The following is a 19,759-nucleotide window of genomic DNA, read 5'->3' on the forward strand; positions in this document are numbered from 1 at the left end:
TTCAATCTCTGGTGTATATTGTCAGAAAAAAAAGTGTATACTGCTAACTAATTACAAAAAAGCTTGAAAATTTTATTTTACAAAATATCTCTTCTGGAAGTAATAATTTGTTAGTGTTCTGGTTCAGCAAATCAGCTGACATTTTCTGAATATTTTTAACCACTTTTTTGGGGGGGTTCTTAATCTTGCAATTTAGGTAGAATTTGAAGTTTGAACCTTGTCTTCTTTTTTGAGATAGGGTCTCATTGCGTAGTTTGGGCTGGCCTTGAACTCAACTGTGAAGCCCAGGTTGGCCTCAAACTTACAACAATCCTCCTACCTTAGTCTCCCAGTGCTGGGATTACAGACAGTGCACCACCATACATGACTCTGAAACCCTGGCAGTTACTGCAGAGCCTCTGGACACCACAGAAACAAAGTATCAGCTGGACCGGGGGTACATACCTGTAAATCCAGCTACTCCAGTGAGCTAATGGGAGGATCACAAGTTCAAGGCCAGCCTGGGCAATTTACACAGATTCTGTCTCACAATATACAAAGGGCTACGGATTAACTCTGATAGAGTGCTTGCCTAGCATACACAAAGGTCTGACTGAGTTCAGTCTCCATTACCACACACACACTCATACATAAAAATCGTCATTCTGTGACAAAACAAATTCTAGAGTTTAGAAGAAAATAAACTTTCTCAAAGATGTATGCCATTAGTAGGCTAGTGTTTATCAAATCTTCTCTAGTTCATGAGACAATATATTTTTCTGTGTTCGTTAAAGGATTTAAGAAAAAAATGAGTGTAGGTTGGCTTGTTTTTAACTGTAGCAAAGTCTTATTAAAGATAGGAAAAGAAACAGGCTCTGCAAAGCGAGTTTGGGCCAAATAAAAGTAAGCAAAGAAGTACACCCTACAGCATGAGGTGGGCCACCATGGAGAGAGAACACAGTGTCCAAAACTCATTGTGGTCTTTTGTTTTTGTATCACCCACTCCTCAGACTGAGGTTAGGTCTAGGCCATCCTATCAAAAACCTGCTGGAGTTGTCCTGAGAAGTCCACATGCAGGGCTTTGGGAGCTGTTCTGAACATGTGTCCTGGGATTTTATAGTTTAACAGGTCACACCTACTTCCCCAGCCAGCTTTGCCATGCCATAATCTCCTGTCTCATTTCCCCCTGAGAGACACATGTTCCCATAATTCTTTATAGGGCGCTGAGAGAGTGAAGGTCTCTTGCCTTCTGTAACTTCCAGCTGGAAGGGGCTGTACACCCTATCTACTGGGGCATATGTGATCTCCAACTACTTTGGGGTGTTACGGGTCACTGACTAGGTTGAAAAAAAAACCATCAGAAGACAATGAGAAGAGTGACTATTAAGCTGTCTGTTTGATGGGAGAAAGAAAGTAATTTTACTATATGTTGGGGATGTCGAACCCAGATACGAGAAGCTGCTCAGATTTCCACTCTTCCTGTGGAAGACAGAATATGGCAAAGAGGGAGGTTAGATAAATTTTCAAGAGCCTGAGAGCCATAGCCTTAGCAAGATTACCCATTACATAATGGATCTAATTAAAAATGGGAGCCTCAGTACAGGTGCCCATTTAAACTGTAGTGAATTAGGGTCATTAGTGACTACTTGTCTGCACCTGGAGCAGTAGTGGAGTCTTGCTTTCTGAAGAGAAGCCTCAGTTCTTCCAGAGGTTCTCAGGACTAGCTTTCTTCTTAGTTCTGTAAAATTTCTAGTAACTGTTTCCCTTGTAGGATTTTTATAGCTTGTCACTATGTCTCTTGAGGAAGGACCAGAATGGTTCCTTAGGAACTAGGAATAAGGCTAGGGTGCTGAGGGGCTATAAGGCTGCCTTTCTTGCCTCCCTATAAAGCTTTTGATTTCCTAAAGAAACTTTAGACATGTATCAATGGTGTCTCTTATGGTGCATGACTACAACCCTGAATCTTTTTTTATATAGACAATTCTTAGTTATCCATGGAGTACTAGAATACACATATTTTTAAAGACTTTGTCATTTAAGTTATTAATCACCCCTAGTTACTGTACTATAGAAATTGACAATTGGGATACTAAGGTTACAGTGTAATAAAGTCAGTGCAAGAGAGTTTTAAAAACCATTTAACATGGGTGGTGTAAACTAGAAAAATCCTAGTGACCTTGGTAACTATTTCTTTAGTTACAACCATATCAAGTAAGATTTTTTTGTTGTTGTTGCTTTGTTTGTTTGTTTGTTGAGACATGGTCTTGCTATGTAGCTCAGGCTGGCCTTGAACTCACTATGTAGTTCAGGCTGGCCTGGAACTCATGGCAATCCTCCTGCCTCAGCCTCTTGAGTGCTGGATGACAGGCATGCGCTACCACACCTGGCTCAAATAAGATGTTTAAAACATAAGTCAAGGTGTTAGTGTACCAGTAAGTTTTCCTTTAAGATACAAAGTACTGGAATATATTGGTTCTCAATAAATGGTGGTGGTAGATGTTAGTTATTTTGCTGCCTTTCCTGGACATTTCATACAAATGAAATTATACATTATCTACCCTTGCTTCTAGCTCCTTTTAGTTTGTGTTATGTATTTGAAGTTCATTCGTATTGTAGAATGTTTCAGTCTTTTGTTCCATTTTATTGCTTAATAGTGTTCTGTTGCAAGGACATGTCACATCTTGTTTATCCATTCAACATTTGGGTTTTTTCCAATGTTTGTCTATCATGAATAATGCTGCTGTGAAATTCACATACAAGTCTTTGGGTAAATATGTTTTCATTTCTCTTGGGAAATTTATGTTTAATGTCTTAACAAATTGACAAGCTCTTTTCCATAGTAACTGTATTCTTACTTTCTCACCAGCAATGGGTGAAGGTTCCAGTTATTCAGTATCTTCACCAATAGTTACTTTTTTTTTGAGACAAGGTCTCCCTATATAGCCCAGGCTGGCCTTGAACCCACTTTGTAGCCCACGCTGGCCTCGAACTCGTGGAGATTCTCCTGTCTCAGCCTCCCCAGTGCTGGGATTATAGGTGTGTGCCACCATGCTCGGCATCTGGTAGTTACTTTTTTATCATATCCATTCTGGTGGCTAAGCAGTATCTCATTTTGGTTTTAATTTGCTTTTTCCTAATGACCGAACTGATGTTTAAATCTGCTGGTTATATGTGCTGAGTATTTAGTGGTTCCTAATGGAAATAACTTCATGATAACCTTTTATATGTGTGTACCTTTTGCTTTTCAAAAGCAAACTTGAAACAGCAAGGACAGTTGTTCAATGATATGAAACCTCAAACTGGTAGATGCATTGTTTCCAGTTTTTGTGACTTTTATCTAGATTGAAAATGTGATTCTGAAGTATAATTTGCTTAAAATATGCTTTTAGCATATTACACTGCTAATCTAAAGGTATACTTAGGACATGACTACTTTTAGAATATATATGAAATTGTTAAAAACTTTTCATGAACTCTTTCATCACTTGTAATTATTGCCTGTGTGTATATGAGTTTGTGTGTACTTGAAACTATTATAATTTGTGATTATTTCATTGAAAGTATAATATAATATATAGTATAAGATAGTATTATAAAATAATAATTATAAAAAATAAGATGAGCTAGTTTTCCTTGTTTTGTTTGTTTTTTTAGTTATGGGGATTGAACCCATGATCTCACACATGTTGGTGTAGTAGTACACCACTAAGCCATAACCCCACCAAGCTAGTCAGTTTTTAAACTGTTTTTATCTCATAAACCAACAGCAATTCAGCCTTTTATCTGGATTTATGTGTGAATGTTATAAGAAAAGAAATGTTTGGTCATAAGATCTAAATACGCAATTTCTTGTTTTTCAAAATCTCCCGCTCTTAATGATAAAGAAATACCTAAATGCCCTTCAGTAAGGGATTTCCTAATCATATTGTGTACTTATTTTGGTATACTTAGCATGTGTTTAAAAGGATGATATTGTCTGTTTTGACATGAAAAGTATTATTTTTTTGTACTCAGCAATGCTTATATTTATTTAATCTTTGTTGTGAAAAATCCTAGAATGTAGTTTTGGGGTTTTTTGGTACTGGAGATCAAATTTAGGACCTTTCACTTGCAAGGTAGGCGCTGTGCCACTGAGCTAAATCCCTGGCCCAAATGTAGATTTAAATAGACAGGTCCAAGTGGTATTTTGACACATAACATCAGGGCCAAATGTGCCCTAGTTTACTTTAGCTCCTGCTTCATTTATATAAAAAGTATTATTATATGGAAAAAAGCAAACAATTCCAAAATTAAACAGCAAGTTTTGTATATATGTAACATTTCAATTTTTCTTATCAAAAACATATGTACAAGCTGGGAATGGTAGTACACGCCTGTAATCCCAGCACGTGGGAGGCTGAGGCAGGAGGATCACTGCAAATTTGAGTGCAGCCCGGGCTACATAGTGAGTTCAGGACCAGCCTGAGTTACAAAGTGAGACCATGTCTCCAAGAAAAAATGTACATATATACATAAAATTTGAGAGGGTCTGGAAAGCCCTACACAGACACCTTAACCATGATTTTCTCTGAATGGAAAAGTTATTAGATAACTTAATATTATTTATAGCACTCAGTATTTCTTGATTTTTTTGCAACAACATAGTACTTTTATAAATTGAAAAAAGGATTTTGTTGGTAAATGTTTATTGAATTCCAAATTGATTAAAACTGTTATTTAAAAATTCATTACTGAACAGAGCCTTCATCTTTAAAAACAGACTAAATCTAAATGCCACAAGAGTAAAGGGTTACATCAAAGTGGAAAGATTGCTATTGGGCTTGGGGAGCCTTGATTCTTCACCAAAGAAGTGAATTTGCTACTCCAGCTTTCCCTGATTAGGTCACATGATTCAACTGAATCATACCCATTGTACTTTCTTTCTTATAAAGTCTTAAATATATCTCACATCAGAAACCAAAATAATTGGAAGTATGATTAGTGAAGAAAAAGTCTCTTTGATCTAAAACAGATTTCACATTTTAAACTTCCACTTGAACTCCAAATAACTTTTATTCTGTCTGGCAATTAACTGCTGCCTTATGCAGCGTTAGTACATGCTTACCCAGCTGCTGTAATCGCCGTGCAATCAGCAACCTTCTATTTTTATGACTTAGTTTTTTTCAGTTGTGCCAATGAATATGTAAAGAAATAAGGCAAGAAAATAAACTTTATTGTTCAAGATCACTCAATGCCATTAAAATCACAATGAATGAGGTAATGTCCATACTGGAAAGGAGTAAATGAAAAATAAAAATACTCTGGATGAGTTCTTGCCCTCTCATTAAAAAAAGATGTTACTTTACGTACCTCATTTTTATAAGAATTCTTTAAAACAAAATGGAGACTTTTTTTGTTTGTTTTTATATCAGTTCTGCTAAAGGAACATATTCTCCCTTGCAGAGTCCCTAGATTTCTTATCAGCAAATCTATATCAAAACTTCTGTTGCATTTATCCCTTCTGTTAAACTTAAAAAATGTTGTTTTTTAACAAAGGCTCATTCCTCTTCTGTGCCTGTATCCGTCTCTTCTCCCCTGTTTGCTATGGAATCTCACATGGACTGTGTCCAGTCTGGCAAGTCATCTCAGTGGAAATTAATACCTTCATACAAGCCAGTTTTCATGTATAATTGCTCTTCTAGTATCATATGTAGATTTCTGAACATAATCCCAAACTGTCTGAATTGATGAAGAGGGGTGAACTTGGAAGTCTGCATTTTTAGCAAGTAGATTAGTGTGTGAGAACCTTTCTTGTAATCTGTCCTATTATAGAAACAATTCAGTAACATACAGATATCCCGGATCTTGTGTGTTCACATATCTTAACTGCTCTTCCCCATGCTCACCATTGTATCTTTGTTATATACTTGTCTATTGGAATTCTGTACTTCATGTGTGCTATCATAAAATATTTTTGAGCGTATACTCTAAATATATTTTTGTTTATTTGTATATAAATTATATCATTATGCCACTGGCAGTGTACTGTATACAGCATAAAATATTGTAAAGAAGAACTAAATAATGTTTAATTCTAAAAAAATTAACAGCATATCATTTACTGAATGTTGGTGTAAATGCATATTTTAAATAATTTTTTGAGTTTTTTTGTTTTTGAGACAGGGTCTCACTACATAGTCTATAACTGATATGTCTTGTCATACATTCCTCTAGTTTTAGCTGTAAGAAGATGGAGAGTTTGGTGGTTTTGAAGGACAATTTTAACTAAGGAATTTAAAGACTCTTGTTGAGCTTTTATAGCTTCCACTGTAGTTTTTTGACCACACTGAACCATGACAGTGGTCATTTATCAGTGTGGCTGGAAACTGCCAGAAGGGGTCAGCAATTAGAACCCCTTTTTATATGTAGCTTTTATTACTATGATACTGTGTTCGTACGTCTTTTGGTTACACTTTTCTACTGGGTGTTTAAGACCAAGTTAAAGTGAGACCTGTGTTAATCAAACTTAACCTTTTACTGTCTATCAATGTCGAATAAGTCTCCTCAGGCATTACTTTTGGAACCACGTACAGAGCCTCTCAGCTCCTCTGTCATTGTCACTTGCCAGGTTGGGTCACAGTGTTTGACCATGTTGCTTTCTGTGAAAGCATGGGAGACTTTTCCTTCTTCGGTGACTCTCTTTTTTGGCACACAGTACATTTGTTGATTTTTGTCCTCTGGGATCCAGCAATCTTCCTGCACAGGAATTTGGATGACTCACTAAAGTGGCTGGATCCTATAAAAAAGGTTCCCTTATGTCCTGTGTCCTCATTGACCTTGAAGGGCCAGAGCCAAAATATTGGCTGCCTTCTTAGTCCAGTTACTTTTCTAGGTCTGGTCTCCAAACTTCAGTTGTTGAACACCCATAAGAGAAGATCAGTTACGTCAGTATTGCATGGGAGCAGTGAGGTTAACTATTATAATCTCATCTGGATATCAAGCACTTTGAAATATAAAGTATAGCCAGAGGACTGTTATTTCTTACCAATCATAGTAGAATCCCTTCAGAATGTTAACAGACGACAATAATAAAGTTTACAGAGAAAACTTGAGATCAAGAGCCACACATAGTATTTCATCATGACAATCATGATACTATCTTTGAAACACATTTAAGTGTCTATCTTTTTTCTTGTTTTGTGTGGTACTGGGGATCAAACTCAGAACCTTGTGCTTGCGAGGCTGTTGCAGCACCACTGAGCTAAATCCCCAGCCCTTAAATGTCTGTCTTAATATGGAATACCCTTTTTAGTTAATCATCTCCATCTAGTACACAAAGCTCTCACCTCATTTGTTATCCTTTAATAGGATGTGATTGGAGAAGTGTGTGACATTGTCTGGACTGCTCAATGCCTGAGCATCTTTAACTGTAGTGACACATTTAACATGCAAATCACATACACTTAAAAAAAAACTATCATTTGACTTATGGTCCCATGCTGGGTTGACATGTACCTCTTATCCCAAGTAGCTGGAGCACAAGAGAAAGGCAGATACCTGAATCTAAAAGAAAAAGTTATCAACGTAAACAATCCTAGTTTTACATCTTAGAAGACCTGTACACCCAGAAGGCATGAATACATTTACTGCACCATGAAATTAGCAATGAGTGTCATAACTATATGGACTATATGTCTCTTTAATTTTGTACCAAGAGCATCTTTTAATAAAAAAAAACAAACTCTTAACCTTTTGATGATAACCAGCATAAACATGTTACAATAATGTGTTTAGCAGTATTTGTTGGGGTGTGTCTTCCATAAGGCTGTGGAAATCATTGGGGCCCCATTAGTGAATAAAGACTGGAATACAGTTTCCAGGCAGCTGCTCCTTTATTCACTAGGGGAAGTCTCATCCACCAGTTTCCCCAAGCCTAAGGGATCCCCATTTAATTATCTTGTGTGAGTTTGGTTTTTTTTTTTGTACTGGGGATTGAACTCGGGACCTTGAGCTTGCGAGGCAGGCGGTGGAACTACTGAGCTAAATCCTCATCCCTCCGTTTAATTATCTTAACAAATTTTTCAGATGACCTATGAGAATCAGATCATAACAATTAACACATTGTTCTTGACCAATGAAAGACTCCCAAGTTATTGTACACAGACAGCAGTATGCATTGCATTTGTAAAACCAGTCTTGAAATCATTTTGAGCAGCTGGCAACCTAGGTGGAAGCATGTTCTTAATTCTAATGACACTTCTCTATAAACCAACATAAGTTGTAGACATAAATATTTTAAAAATCCAAAAAGGCAAAAAGAAGAAAAAATTGTTGAGCTCAAACAAAACAGCTGTAGATGTTGCAACCCGTCACAAATTGAACAGACAGGCACACATAAAACAATTGTTAATAGACCAGAATGTACTCAGATATATTTGGCTAAGTTGAATTACCCTTTTACATTTTTTAGGTTTGTTACTATATAAATAGACTAGTCAGAACTTTTTATAAGTTAATTAGCAGAGGTCTCTTGTAATAAAAATCAGAAGGAATAAGAGCCGGGGATGTAGCTCAATGGCACTGCGCCTGCCTGGCAGGAGCAAAGTCCTGAGTTTGAGACCGGGTACCAAAAAAGAAAAAGAATCAGAAGGAATAAAAAGCTTTTACACCTGTGAAAGCAAAGACAGTTTTTTAGGATGGGCCCTAGGCTGATGGTTTATCTGATTGGAATACCCAGCTATATAAGCTTCCTGTTGTTGCTTTGATAGCCACAGTTGTTTGATAGTCAAAATTGCTGTTTTGATAGCCACATGTAACTGTTCCCTCTAAAGGGACAGACTGTTAAAGGTAATTTTAACTATTTCCTGGGGGAAGTGCACTCAGGTCAGGTCTAGGGAGCCAAGGAGTTCCAAAGCTAACTCCCAATCAGTTGGAATGAAAAGAAAAAACTTGGAGGTTCTCTCTTAACTTAGACCTTCCTCCTAGCAAAACTTTCTTGAGGATCTAGAAGGTTATTGTTTTCACCTGTTTCTGGCCCCATAAATGTATCAAGACATTTCTGAAGAGGGAGTCTTATCGTACTAACAGAGAAAAGTTGAAACCTGTTGGTCAACCCTTAATGGAGGTTCAAGGAAGGGGATCTTCAGGTCACTCTGGGACAGAGGATACCAGGAAATCACTGAGAGAGTTTTACTTTTCATCTCACTGAGGAGTGCAGGTAGGGATGATAGGTAAGTAGAGAGTTCTCTGTTGGTTACCTAGTAGGGCCATCAGGAGCCAGCTTCCACTGAGGAGCCTTTGGGTGCCCACTGGGGAATCACCCCAGCTATGGCCTCTCAGTTACTCTCTCAGCTTTCATTGGTTCCACACAACCAGAGATATGTCTCCAGAAAGGAATCTAGCTGTCTGTCTAGCCAACATTCCCACTGGCTTCAGTGGGGGACTAACCAGAAGGTACTGGGGAAACCTGTCCTCTGCTTTGAGAGTAGCAGCTGCTCTAAGAACAGTTAATTAGCTGGCATAGTAACCACTGTTTCTTAGAGTTATATAAGGGACCGGTAAAGATTGTGTGCATGTATATTTCAGATATAATCTATTTTACAGCATTTTACAAATTCACATTTTTGGTTAGTATCAAGTCTACTACAGGACCACCAATGTTACCTTTCCCCAGCGCCACTATCTAAAATAAGACAACAAACCATCTTGTAACCATCAAACAGGTCAAGCAAGGTATACAAGTAAATTCAGCAACTAGAAAGTAAATGCAGCATAAATACAGGGATACAAGACCCTGCCTGCAAAAATAAAATGTCTCATCAAAGAAAAAGAGAAACATAACCTTCCCATCCACTCAACTTAAATATATCACCATTTTAACAAAAAGACAAGATATAGGTTGCTGACAAAATGAGAATGAGTCAGAATCCAGTCGAAATATTTAGGGGTGCCATGAAACAAAAGCAAACTCATACCTCCTTCCAAAGATCTCCATGGGACCTCCAAGATGATATCGGGGGGAAATATGCAACTCCCAACCTTCTAGATGTCAGATAATGCTGATTGTGTTCCATGAAGTCAAAGAATGAATTCTGAGGAACAATGGAGGTTAATAGTTAGAAATATATTGAGGAATAGGGATGGGAATAGGAATAGTTTCTGAGAGACAGGAGGGGTCCCGAATGAGTTGTCCCCATTCACTTTTTTCTACTAGTACTGTAAGCACCTAAGTTTAAGCCACTAGCTCTCTTGGATACTGTAGTAGTCCCTGTCAGACTGCCTGATGCCTACTTTCTCCATGTAACAGCTGGAGGGATATTCTAATATACAGGTATCATCATTTTACTCTCTTGTTTGAATACCTTTAATATCTTCCCGTAACATTGGAAAGAGACATAAAAGGTCTAGCTGGTTACCAACCTACCTTCACCCTTGGCTTTATCCTCCCACCATTTCCCCCATATTTCTCTAGGTACTGAGCACCCTGTTTTTCTGATCCTTCCAAATATGCTAAGTATATCCTCTGCAAACTTTCCAGGCTATCTTACTGCTATTTTTTCTGATATTAGTGTTCTTTCCCCCTCCTCTTTGCTAGCTTTCTTTTTCCTTCATATTTCATGATAAATGCAGTTCTATCATATTTTTGTTTTTGTTTTTATTTATGATGGCTTTTCAGTTGTGTGAAATGTACTTCTGTTTCTTTGAGATGTTTCTTCCATTGTTACTGCCATCATTCTAGAATTTCTGTTAACTGGATTTGAAAACATTTCTATTATTTATTCATTTCTATTATTTCTATGCTTTATTCTCAGAAAATGCCTTTAATTTTTTTTAACTGATCATTATTTGTTTTTGCTTGTTTGTTGGTTCATTGGTTTTTGAGATAAGGTCTTGCTGTCTACCCCAGGCTGTCTTTGAACTCATGAGCCTTCTGCCTTGACCTCCCAAATGCTGGTATTACTAGTATAAACTACCACAATTAATCATTCTTTTGCTGTTTTTATTTTGTTTAATATCATCTGTACTTCCTTCTGTACTATTTAAATTTTTATTTCCACAGTACATAGTAGAGTCTTTTTCTGAGTACAAATGATCTCTGACTTACAGTGATTTGACTTAATTTAACTTGATTTTTCTACTTTACAGTGATGTAGAAGAAATATAATATGAATTCAGTTGAAACTGTATTTGTAATTTTGAATTTCGATTTTTTTCCTGGGCTAAGTGATTTGCAGTACAATAATCTGTGGTGATACTGGGCAGTAGCAGTGATCTATAGCTCCATTCAGCCATACCATCACAAAGCTAAACAACTGATTCAGGGAGCACTGTACTGTTAACATTTAGTAGATTAAGTGTATTAAATGCATTTTCAACTGAAGACACTATCAACTTATGATAGTATATTAGTCAGCTTTCCTATAACTGGGACAAAATACCTGACATCTACAACTTCAAGGAAAACAAGTTTATTTTGGCACTTGGTTTCAGAGATTGCTATCCATGATTGGCTGGCTCCAAGACAAAAATGGCATGGTGGAAAGCCATGGCAGAAAGAGGAAGGAGCCACGAACAAGAAGAATACACCCTTTCAGGTCATGCCCCCAAGTGACCTACCTTCTCCATCCAGGCCCCACCTCCAAATAGAGCATTCATCTATGAATTCATCAATGGACTAATCCACTGATGAGTTTAGTGCTTCATGATCTAATGATTTTCCAAAACTTCCACCTCTGATCACATGAGACTTTGAGGGAACAGTTCAGATCTGAACCATAACAGATCGTTTATCGAGATATATATAATCCCATCATTAAATCAAGGAGCATCTGTAGAGTATATTCATATCCTGAAAATACACATTTTTACTTTTTAATGTATTTATAAGATTACTATCTTCGGGGGCTGGGTATTTAGCTCAGTGGTTCTGCCACCAGCTTCGCAAGCGCAAGGACCCGAGTTCAATCCCCAGTACCAAAAAAAAAAAAAAAAAAAGATTAGTATCTTCTCAGCAGTATATATTGTTTTTGTAGATCCATATGCATTTGACAGTCCTTGCTACTCTATGAATACTGCATTTGCTTCCAGCAACTATAGGTGGGGCAAGACATGCTGCATGGTGTTGCCAAAGGAGTTCTAGTCTTGATTATTCCTGTTAACTTTTGGGGCTGTTGCACTCAGTCTACCTGCTCAGAGGCAGACTTCTTTGCTGATGACATGACAGGAAGGGAAAGCCAAAATGACCAGCTGTTTCTTCTGCAGAACCAGGCTAGTCTCCAGAAACCTTACTCCAAAGTCCCTTCATGCTGTGTGGATCCTTTTGCTTCTCTGTTTTGGGGATTATTTTGGAAACTGTTTTCACTTTTCATCACCACTCTGTCTCAAGAGCATATTGCCTTGGTTTTTTTCCCTTAGTTCATTCATAATCTGCTTTTCCTCTTTTAGGAGTTTCTCAAAATTTTTGCTTCCTTAAAATCATGCCTCCTTTGCTTATGCTGTACTTTATAAGGATTTGAAGTAAAAACAGCTGTCAGAGCCAGGGATTTAGGTCAGTGGTGCCGCCGCCTGCCTCACAAGCACAAGGTCCTTAGTTCGATCCCCCGTACCAAAAAAAAAAAAGAGTCAAAAAACAGCTGTCCAATGCATTGCTCAGAGCACTATCTTGAGCAAAGCTTATGGTCAAGAATTCAGCATATCCCTGTTTAAATACATCCTCTGTAATATATATAGAGGGAAAAAATAGATCATCTTAGACTCTGACATAGATGTGGCTATCTCCTAATACTAATATTGTAAGGATTTGTGTATAATTATTGTATTTCAGTGAATTTGTGCATCCTTCCTTTATCTATGAAATCACAGAACCACAAAGGTTTTTGTTATGTGTTATTTTTGTAGCATACAGTGAAAAGCTAATTTCACTACATTTTTTCCTATTAGGTTACTGCTGATTCAACCATTCTAAAAGTTCTTCAGTCCAACATTCAGCATGTACTGCTCTATGAAAATCCCATTCTTCAGGAGAAAGCATTGGCTTGTATTCCAGTCAAAGAACTAAAAAGGAAATCACAAGAAAAATTATCCAGAGCTAGAAAATTGGATAAAGGTAGCAGCATTACATGATTTCTTACTAAATATGCATCATTGCTAAACAAATACTGATTGATATAGTGCCTTTTGCTGTATACATTGTAAATATATAACTTCTTTCTATACAGACTTTAAGAGTATATTAGATATATTTTAATAGTATATTAGGTGTATTTTCCAAACTTTTTTATATTGTGGTAAAATACATCTGTGAGATTTACTATCCTAACCATTTTTAAATGTACAGTTCTGTGCTGTTAAGTGTTCACAGTGCTATATAACCATCACCACCATCCAGTGCTATAACTCTTTTTGTCTTTTAAAACTGAAGCTCTGTACCCAGTAAGCATTTCTTATTTCACCATCCCTCTGGCCTCTGGCAACTACCATTCTGCTTTCTGTCTCTGTGATTTTGACACTAATCTCATGTAAATGTGGAATCATACAGCATTTGTATTTTTGTGATTCACTGATTTAATTTACCATTATTTCCTCAACATTCATTCATGCTGATGCTATAACAAACATATTGTAGAGTGTTCTTCCGTTTTAGAGATGAATAATATTCCATTATATGTATACACCATGTTTTGCTTCTCTGTTCATCTGTTGATGGACACTTGGGTTGCTTTTATCTTTTAGCTGTTGTGGTGATGTTTCTATGAAAATAGGATATCTTTTTAATTATTGTACAAATAATTATTGTACAAATCAAATGTCTTTGTTGCACAAAGTTCAATTAAAATAAATTTAATTATTGTACAGATATCTTTTTAATTATTGGGGATATATACCCAGACATGGAATTGCTGGATCATATGGTATTTCTTGAATTGCTACACTGCTTTACATGGTAGCTACTATTTTACATTTCTATCGACAGTGCAAAGATTTCAGTTTCTCCACATCCTTACCAGCATTTACTATTTCCTTTCAGTTTTATGTAATTGTCAGGGGTTAGGTGGTATCTCTTCTATAGTTTTGATTTGCCTCGCTCTAATTGATCATCTTTTCATGCTCATTTTAGGCCATTTGTATGTGTTCTTTGGACAAATGTCTATTTCAGTCTTCTGAACATTCGCTTGTAAACCTTTTTTATTTATTACCTGAATGTATTTTCATTTTAATCATTGATACATGAATACTTTAGGTTAAGTAATTTAGCCCATGGAATATATGATGGGATTATTAGTTTGAAGTAGTGAGATTTAATGTGAATCTGACATAAACCATCTCCAGAATTAACCCATATGATTAAACTATTGTTTTACTTTATTAATAGAGACATTATTAAGAGTAAATTTGTGAGCCAACCATCTCTGTGTAAATTCAGTGCCACTACTGACTCAGCTTGACTGAACAAGTATCTCCATGCCTCAGTGTCTTCATTTGAAAATAGGAATAATAATTTTAAGAAATAAATTAATACTTTCTAAACAGCTTAGAGAAATGTCTGTCATATTCCTCATCCAACAATTGTTATTATTATCTTAGTGGTCTTAGAATTTTAATTGTTTCAACTATAGTATTTTTATTTTGAATTTTTATGTAATTAAATTTAATTTACTCAAAGTAATTTTTCTTTTGAGTTTGTATCTCTAAGTCATTTCTTAATACTATATTTTCTAGGGCATTAATTGGGGGTGGGGGGTGATTGCCCTGATTTACTGTATACATTTTTAACTAATTTAAGCATACCTTCAAAATTACCATAGTGCCTCATGTAGAATGCAGGTAACTTAACAGAATTGTCTCAGTTCTTCCCTCTTATCCCTTACAACCCTGCTGTCATTCCTTTTGCTTATCCATGTATTGTGACTACGCAATACATTGATATTGTTATTAGTTTTTTTTATTAAGTAAGAATAAGAAAAATAAAACATTTTATTTTACCTTTATTTATTCCTTCTCTGATATACTTCATTTTCTCATGTAGACCCGATTTTCTAAGCTATATCATTTTTCTCCTCCCTAAAGAAATTCTATATTTCTTTCAGGACAGGTCTGCTAATAAAGATCCAAGTCTCTCAGTTTTTTGTTGTTGTTGTTTTGTTTTTTGGGGTACCGGGGGTCGAACTCGGGACCTTGTCTCAGTTTTTGTTTGCTTGAGAAAGTGTTTATTTCTTGCTCATTTTTGAAGGATAGTATCACCAACACATAGAAGTCTAGGTTGGTAGGGCGTTTTTTTTCTTGCAATACTTTAAATATTTCACTCTGCATTTTCTACTGTATTTTCAAATCTTTCGAAATCTTCTCTTTGCCTTTGGCTTTTTGCAGTTTGAATAAAAAGTGCCTGGGTTTAGATTTAGGAATATATATCCTGCTTGGTATTCTCTGAACATCATGGGTCTGTGGTTTGGTCTCTAACTTTTGAGAATCCTCAGGCATTGTTACTTTAGATATTTCTTCTGCTCTTTCTCTCTTTTCTTCTGATATTTTAACTTATATTTTATTTTACCTTCATTTATCTCTGGGCTTCAATTTGCTGCAATTCTTAGACAGGACAGTTCTGTCCTGTCCTGAAATTTTCCCATGGTTCTAAAATGTTCTGTTCCTTTTATCTTTCCTGTTTGTATTACAGTCTGGAGGATTCCGTTATCTGTCCTCAGACTCACTGATTCTTTCCTTGACTGTGTCCAGTCTGCTGATAAACCCATCAGAGGTAGTCTTTATTTCTATTCCAGTGTTTTTGATTTCTAGTATTTCCTCTTTTTTTAGAGTTTTTATCTTTGTTTACATTACTCATCTGTTCTTATATGTTGTCTTCTTTTTCCATTAAAGCCCATAACATGAAATATATAAACATACAAACATATAAAGTAATATAGTTATTTTAAATTACTTATCTGTTAATTTCAAAGTTTGTACTGAATCACTCTAATTCTTACTTTTTCTCTTTAGATTCTTTTCTTGCCTTTTAGCGTGCTTTGAAATTTTTGTTAGGAGCTGTCCATAATGTATTAAGTAATAGGAAGTGAGGTAAATGGGCCTTTGTGTAAGCTTTTATGCTAATCTAGTTAAAAGTTGGGCTGTGTTTAATGTTTGCTGTAGCTGGAGGTATCAGAGGCTTCAGTATCATCTGCTCTTGTTGTCTGGTGTTCTCATCTCTTCAATGGCTTTCTGCTTCCTTTACATCTCTTTATTGTGAGCCACTGTGGTTGTACTGGAGCCCTGTTGATGTCATGGTGAGGTGGATGGGTGGGTGAGGGTGTCCTATAATGTTGAGATTAAATCTCAGTATTTTGGCTGGGGCCTACATCCCTGGGTTTGTGAAATTCACAGGTGCCTTAGTTTTTCCCCTACAACAGGTAGAAAGGAAGATTTTAAGGGTTTCAGAAAAGTCTCTGGTAGAATCTCTTTCTCTAGCACGTAGGCCTTAATTGTGCAGCATGCTTAGCTATAACTCACTGTTCTTACTCTTCCCTTCTGCTTTATAGTGCTATAACAGGTCTTTTTTGGTTCTTTATCACAAGAACCTGGCAGGATTTCTGGAAGCAAAATGTACCACAGTTCTCACTCCCAAGTTCATCCATTGTGAGCCTCCAGCAATTTGTCAGAATCACCATTTAAGTCTCCTTACAAAGTCATTACTCCAAGGTTTCTGCTACATGTAAACACATCTTGGCCACAATTCTGCATATTTGCCTTTCTTTCAGGATTATGAGATGACTATTTGCCGTATGACCTCAGTCCCATGATAGGTCCAAGAAAAATTTTTGATTTTCGGTTTATTAATCTTTTGTTATTGATGGGAGTGAAAACTCACTTGGAAGAAACCAGAAACTAAAACTGGAAATCCCTCTGAGGATTTGGGGTTTTAAAAAAGTTTTTAGCCATTTAATCAATTTTAAATGTGTTATTTGCTACCCCTTATATCTTGGTGGTCTTTGTCTTTTAATGTTCTACTGTATCATTTCTTTGTTTTTAATGACTAGCCTGAACCTTAGACTTGATTCTGCATTAGATTTACTGACCTTGAGACCATTCTTTTCTTTTTATATTAATAGGGTTTTTTCTAAATATAAAATAAGAGTGCATATCAATATATGATCATGAAGGCCCTGTCCAGCCTCAAAGCACTGTGGTCCTTTTTATGATACCTTATATAAATGCCTGTTTTTCAGGTACTTAACTGGATGCATCCTGCATTTGAGTCATTGTGCTAGGCTGCAGAGGGGAGAGATAGTGAGTGATATAGCCTTGTCTTATGCAACAGCTGAACAGATTATGAAAATTAAAATATACTGAAAACTCAATGTGAGACAGGGTCTAGCAAATGTAATGTTTGATGTGCAGCTTTAAATATAACATCTTGCCATATGAATAAATTGTAGTGAGAAATATCTCAGTCACGATGTTCTGGTTTTGTCCAGCACATCTTTCCCTTTAGGCAAATAATAATCAGGAAATTTCTCAAGGAACAGAATCCACAAAAAGGAACATCAGCATAGTTATCCTGATGTATTTGTCTGTCTATCCTCACCATGGGAATGGTCTTGTCAGTGTACTAAAAATCCTTTATATCTATTAGCTAAGAAGTTGAGTGTGTGTCCCATAAAGTCTGTTGATGGTCTCTACTGACACTTGCCCCAGCATTTTTCCCCTGTAGGTATAAACAAAATGCATTTTTTTTGTTCTATAAAATTCAGAAAATAAGGTGAAGATAAGCCAAACCATCCATAACTTCATCATACAGGAGTATGACTTTTAACAAACATGTACATATGTGTGTGTGTGTGTGTGTATACACACTCTTTCAAATTTAAGAACTTTTAATTAAAATAAGAAATAAAGACCATATTGGCTAATATTAGACTAGTGTGAAAATAAATAAAAGATTGGGCTTTTCCTTTAGGGCCAAAAAGGACATAAGAGAGGGACCAGGAATCTCCTTCCAAGTGTAGTGAATGAACAACATACATGGAGATAGAAGTGTAGGCTCTGCTGCAGAGCAGAGAGAATGCAGTTTGGTTGTGTGAGGTGTTCAGTGACCTTGTTGTTCTTGTTGTCTGGTGTTCTTATCCTTTGGATGGCATTCTGCTTCCTTCACCTCTCTTAATGCAATGTGATAGTAGGGCAGGATAAGACCATGTTTTAGTTGACATTGATTTCAGGCAGATCAATATAAACTGGGTTTATCTTCAGGGTTTTTTTTCCCAAAGGAATTAGAGGTAAAAAGAAATAAATTATGTTTCTTACACAGATTGAAGTAGAACAGACTTGAAAGCAGAAGTCTAGCTTGAGGTACCTACTACAAATTGTCTGGACTGACAGGTGGAAAGATGGGCCTGGCTGGAGTTTACCTAAAAGGTCAAGCCTTGGAATTCACTTCATGGTGAGAGGTAAAGCCAAGAAGGAGAAGAGATTACCAAGATTGAAAAGACAGAGAACAGAAAGAATAGTAGAGGTTGTTGAAAACAGTGTGACACACGTGCTTTTATGTTTAAATTAAGTAAAATTTAAAATTGAGCTCTTCATTCCTATTTAGCGTACTTCAGAAACTCAGTAACCACAAGTTGTTAATGACAACCCTTGTTGGATAGTACATATATAAAATTGTTTCTTTTATTGCTAAAAGTTCTGTTGCATGAAAATGTTATAGAAATATGGAATACAGGAAGAGGAAGAGATAAAGGAATTTTGAACATTCGGGAAATAAATAGAGTGGTGGGCATAATGAGTATATCAGCTGGAGTTTGATTAGACTATGAATAATAATGACTCCAGTGGCTAAGGGATTATTTTACCATGTAAGAAATCATTGATACAGGAAATCTGGTGGTAATAGTGAGCTGTTATCATTCTGGTTTATGACAGAAAAAATGTGGCTTAGAGCAGGTGTGGGGACCTTGTCACTCTGTGCTGAGACACCTCTAGAGATAATTAAGGCTCAGGGAAGTGTGGTTTGACAGGACTGGCCTGGTAGACGGAAGGTTTCTCATGATTAAGTGTTCCAGAAACACATAAGATGCCTTTGTAGAAGAGGAAAAACTCTTGTCATTTTGAAAAAGTGTTAATATATGTTGACCTACTAGATTGCATATGAAGACAAGTGATAAGAATGTTGAGTTGTAAATGTACATCTTAGGATGAGGCTATGTCTACTGATAATTTCTACCTATTTTTCTTTTCATTCTTTATCTTTTGTTCACTGATACCAGTGGTTTTCAGAAGGTAGAGTTAGGGCCTAAACTTGTTAATTTTATTTTGTCACTGAAGAGTTACTACAAATCTATTTATATTTATATGATGTTTTTGAAGATGCTAAATTTATAAGTTTGAAGTCTTAGTTATATTTTTAGGATAAACTCTGCATGCTCTAAATAGTGTCTTTGTAGGAATTAGCATCTAAATCAGCACTCCCTTTAACACCCACTCTGCCTGAGATTTCTGAGCAGCTGTCCTATGCAGACAGAAGTCCACTTGTATTTCTCAGGGCCAATATTAATGATACTGACCCTGAAAGGAATCTGACTGTTCAGCAGTCATACTTCTCACAGGAAACCTGCTCATCTATGCCTGAAGTCTATAACACAGAAATACAAATATGCTGTCCTTTCTCATTAGCCTGTCTTGATAATGACTATTTGATGAACAGTATGGATTCAGAATAATAATTTGAGACTAGTCTATTTGGTCCTTCCATTATTCATTCAAATATGTACTGCATATCCCTTGTATAGCAAGCATAGCTCTAGGTGTTGAGAATATA

At 36.3% G+C, this 19,759-nt stretch overlaps 1 protein-coding gene across 7 annotated transcripts in view; it reads left to right on the top strand.

Moving 5' to 3' along the window:
• Ngly1 (N-glycanase 1) overlaps positions 1-19,759 on the top strand; it is a 76,985-nt gene that overhangs the window by 15,901 nt on the left and 41,325 nt on the right. For all 7 annotated transcript variants that reach the window (XM_004857793.4, XM_004857796.4, XM_004857795.4 and 4 more), the window contains one exon: positions 12,898-13,063. In XM_004857793.4, coding sequence (XP_004857850.1) covers positions 12,898-13,063 — 166 coding nt within the window. The remainder of the gene's footprint in view (positions 1-12,897; positions 13,064-19,759) is intronic.

Source organism: Heterocephalus glaber, unplaced genomic scaffold (assembly GCF_053883595.1).
Source record: "Heterocephalus glaber isolate CG9 unplaced genomic scaffold, H.glaber_assembly_v1.0 deba00001472, whole genome shotgun sequence".
In the NCBI taxonomy this organism is placed as follows: domain Eukaryota; kingdom Metazoa; phylum Chordata; class Mammalia; order Rodentia; family Bathyergidae; genus Heterocephalus; species Heterocephalus glaber.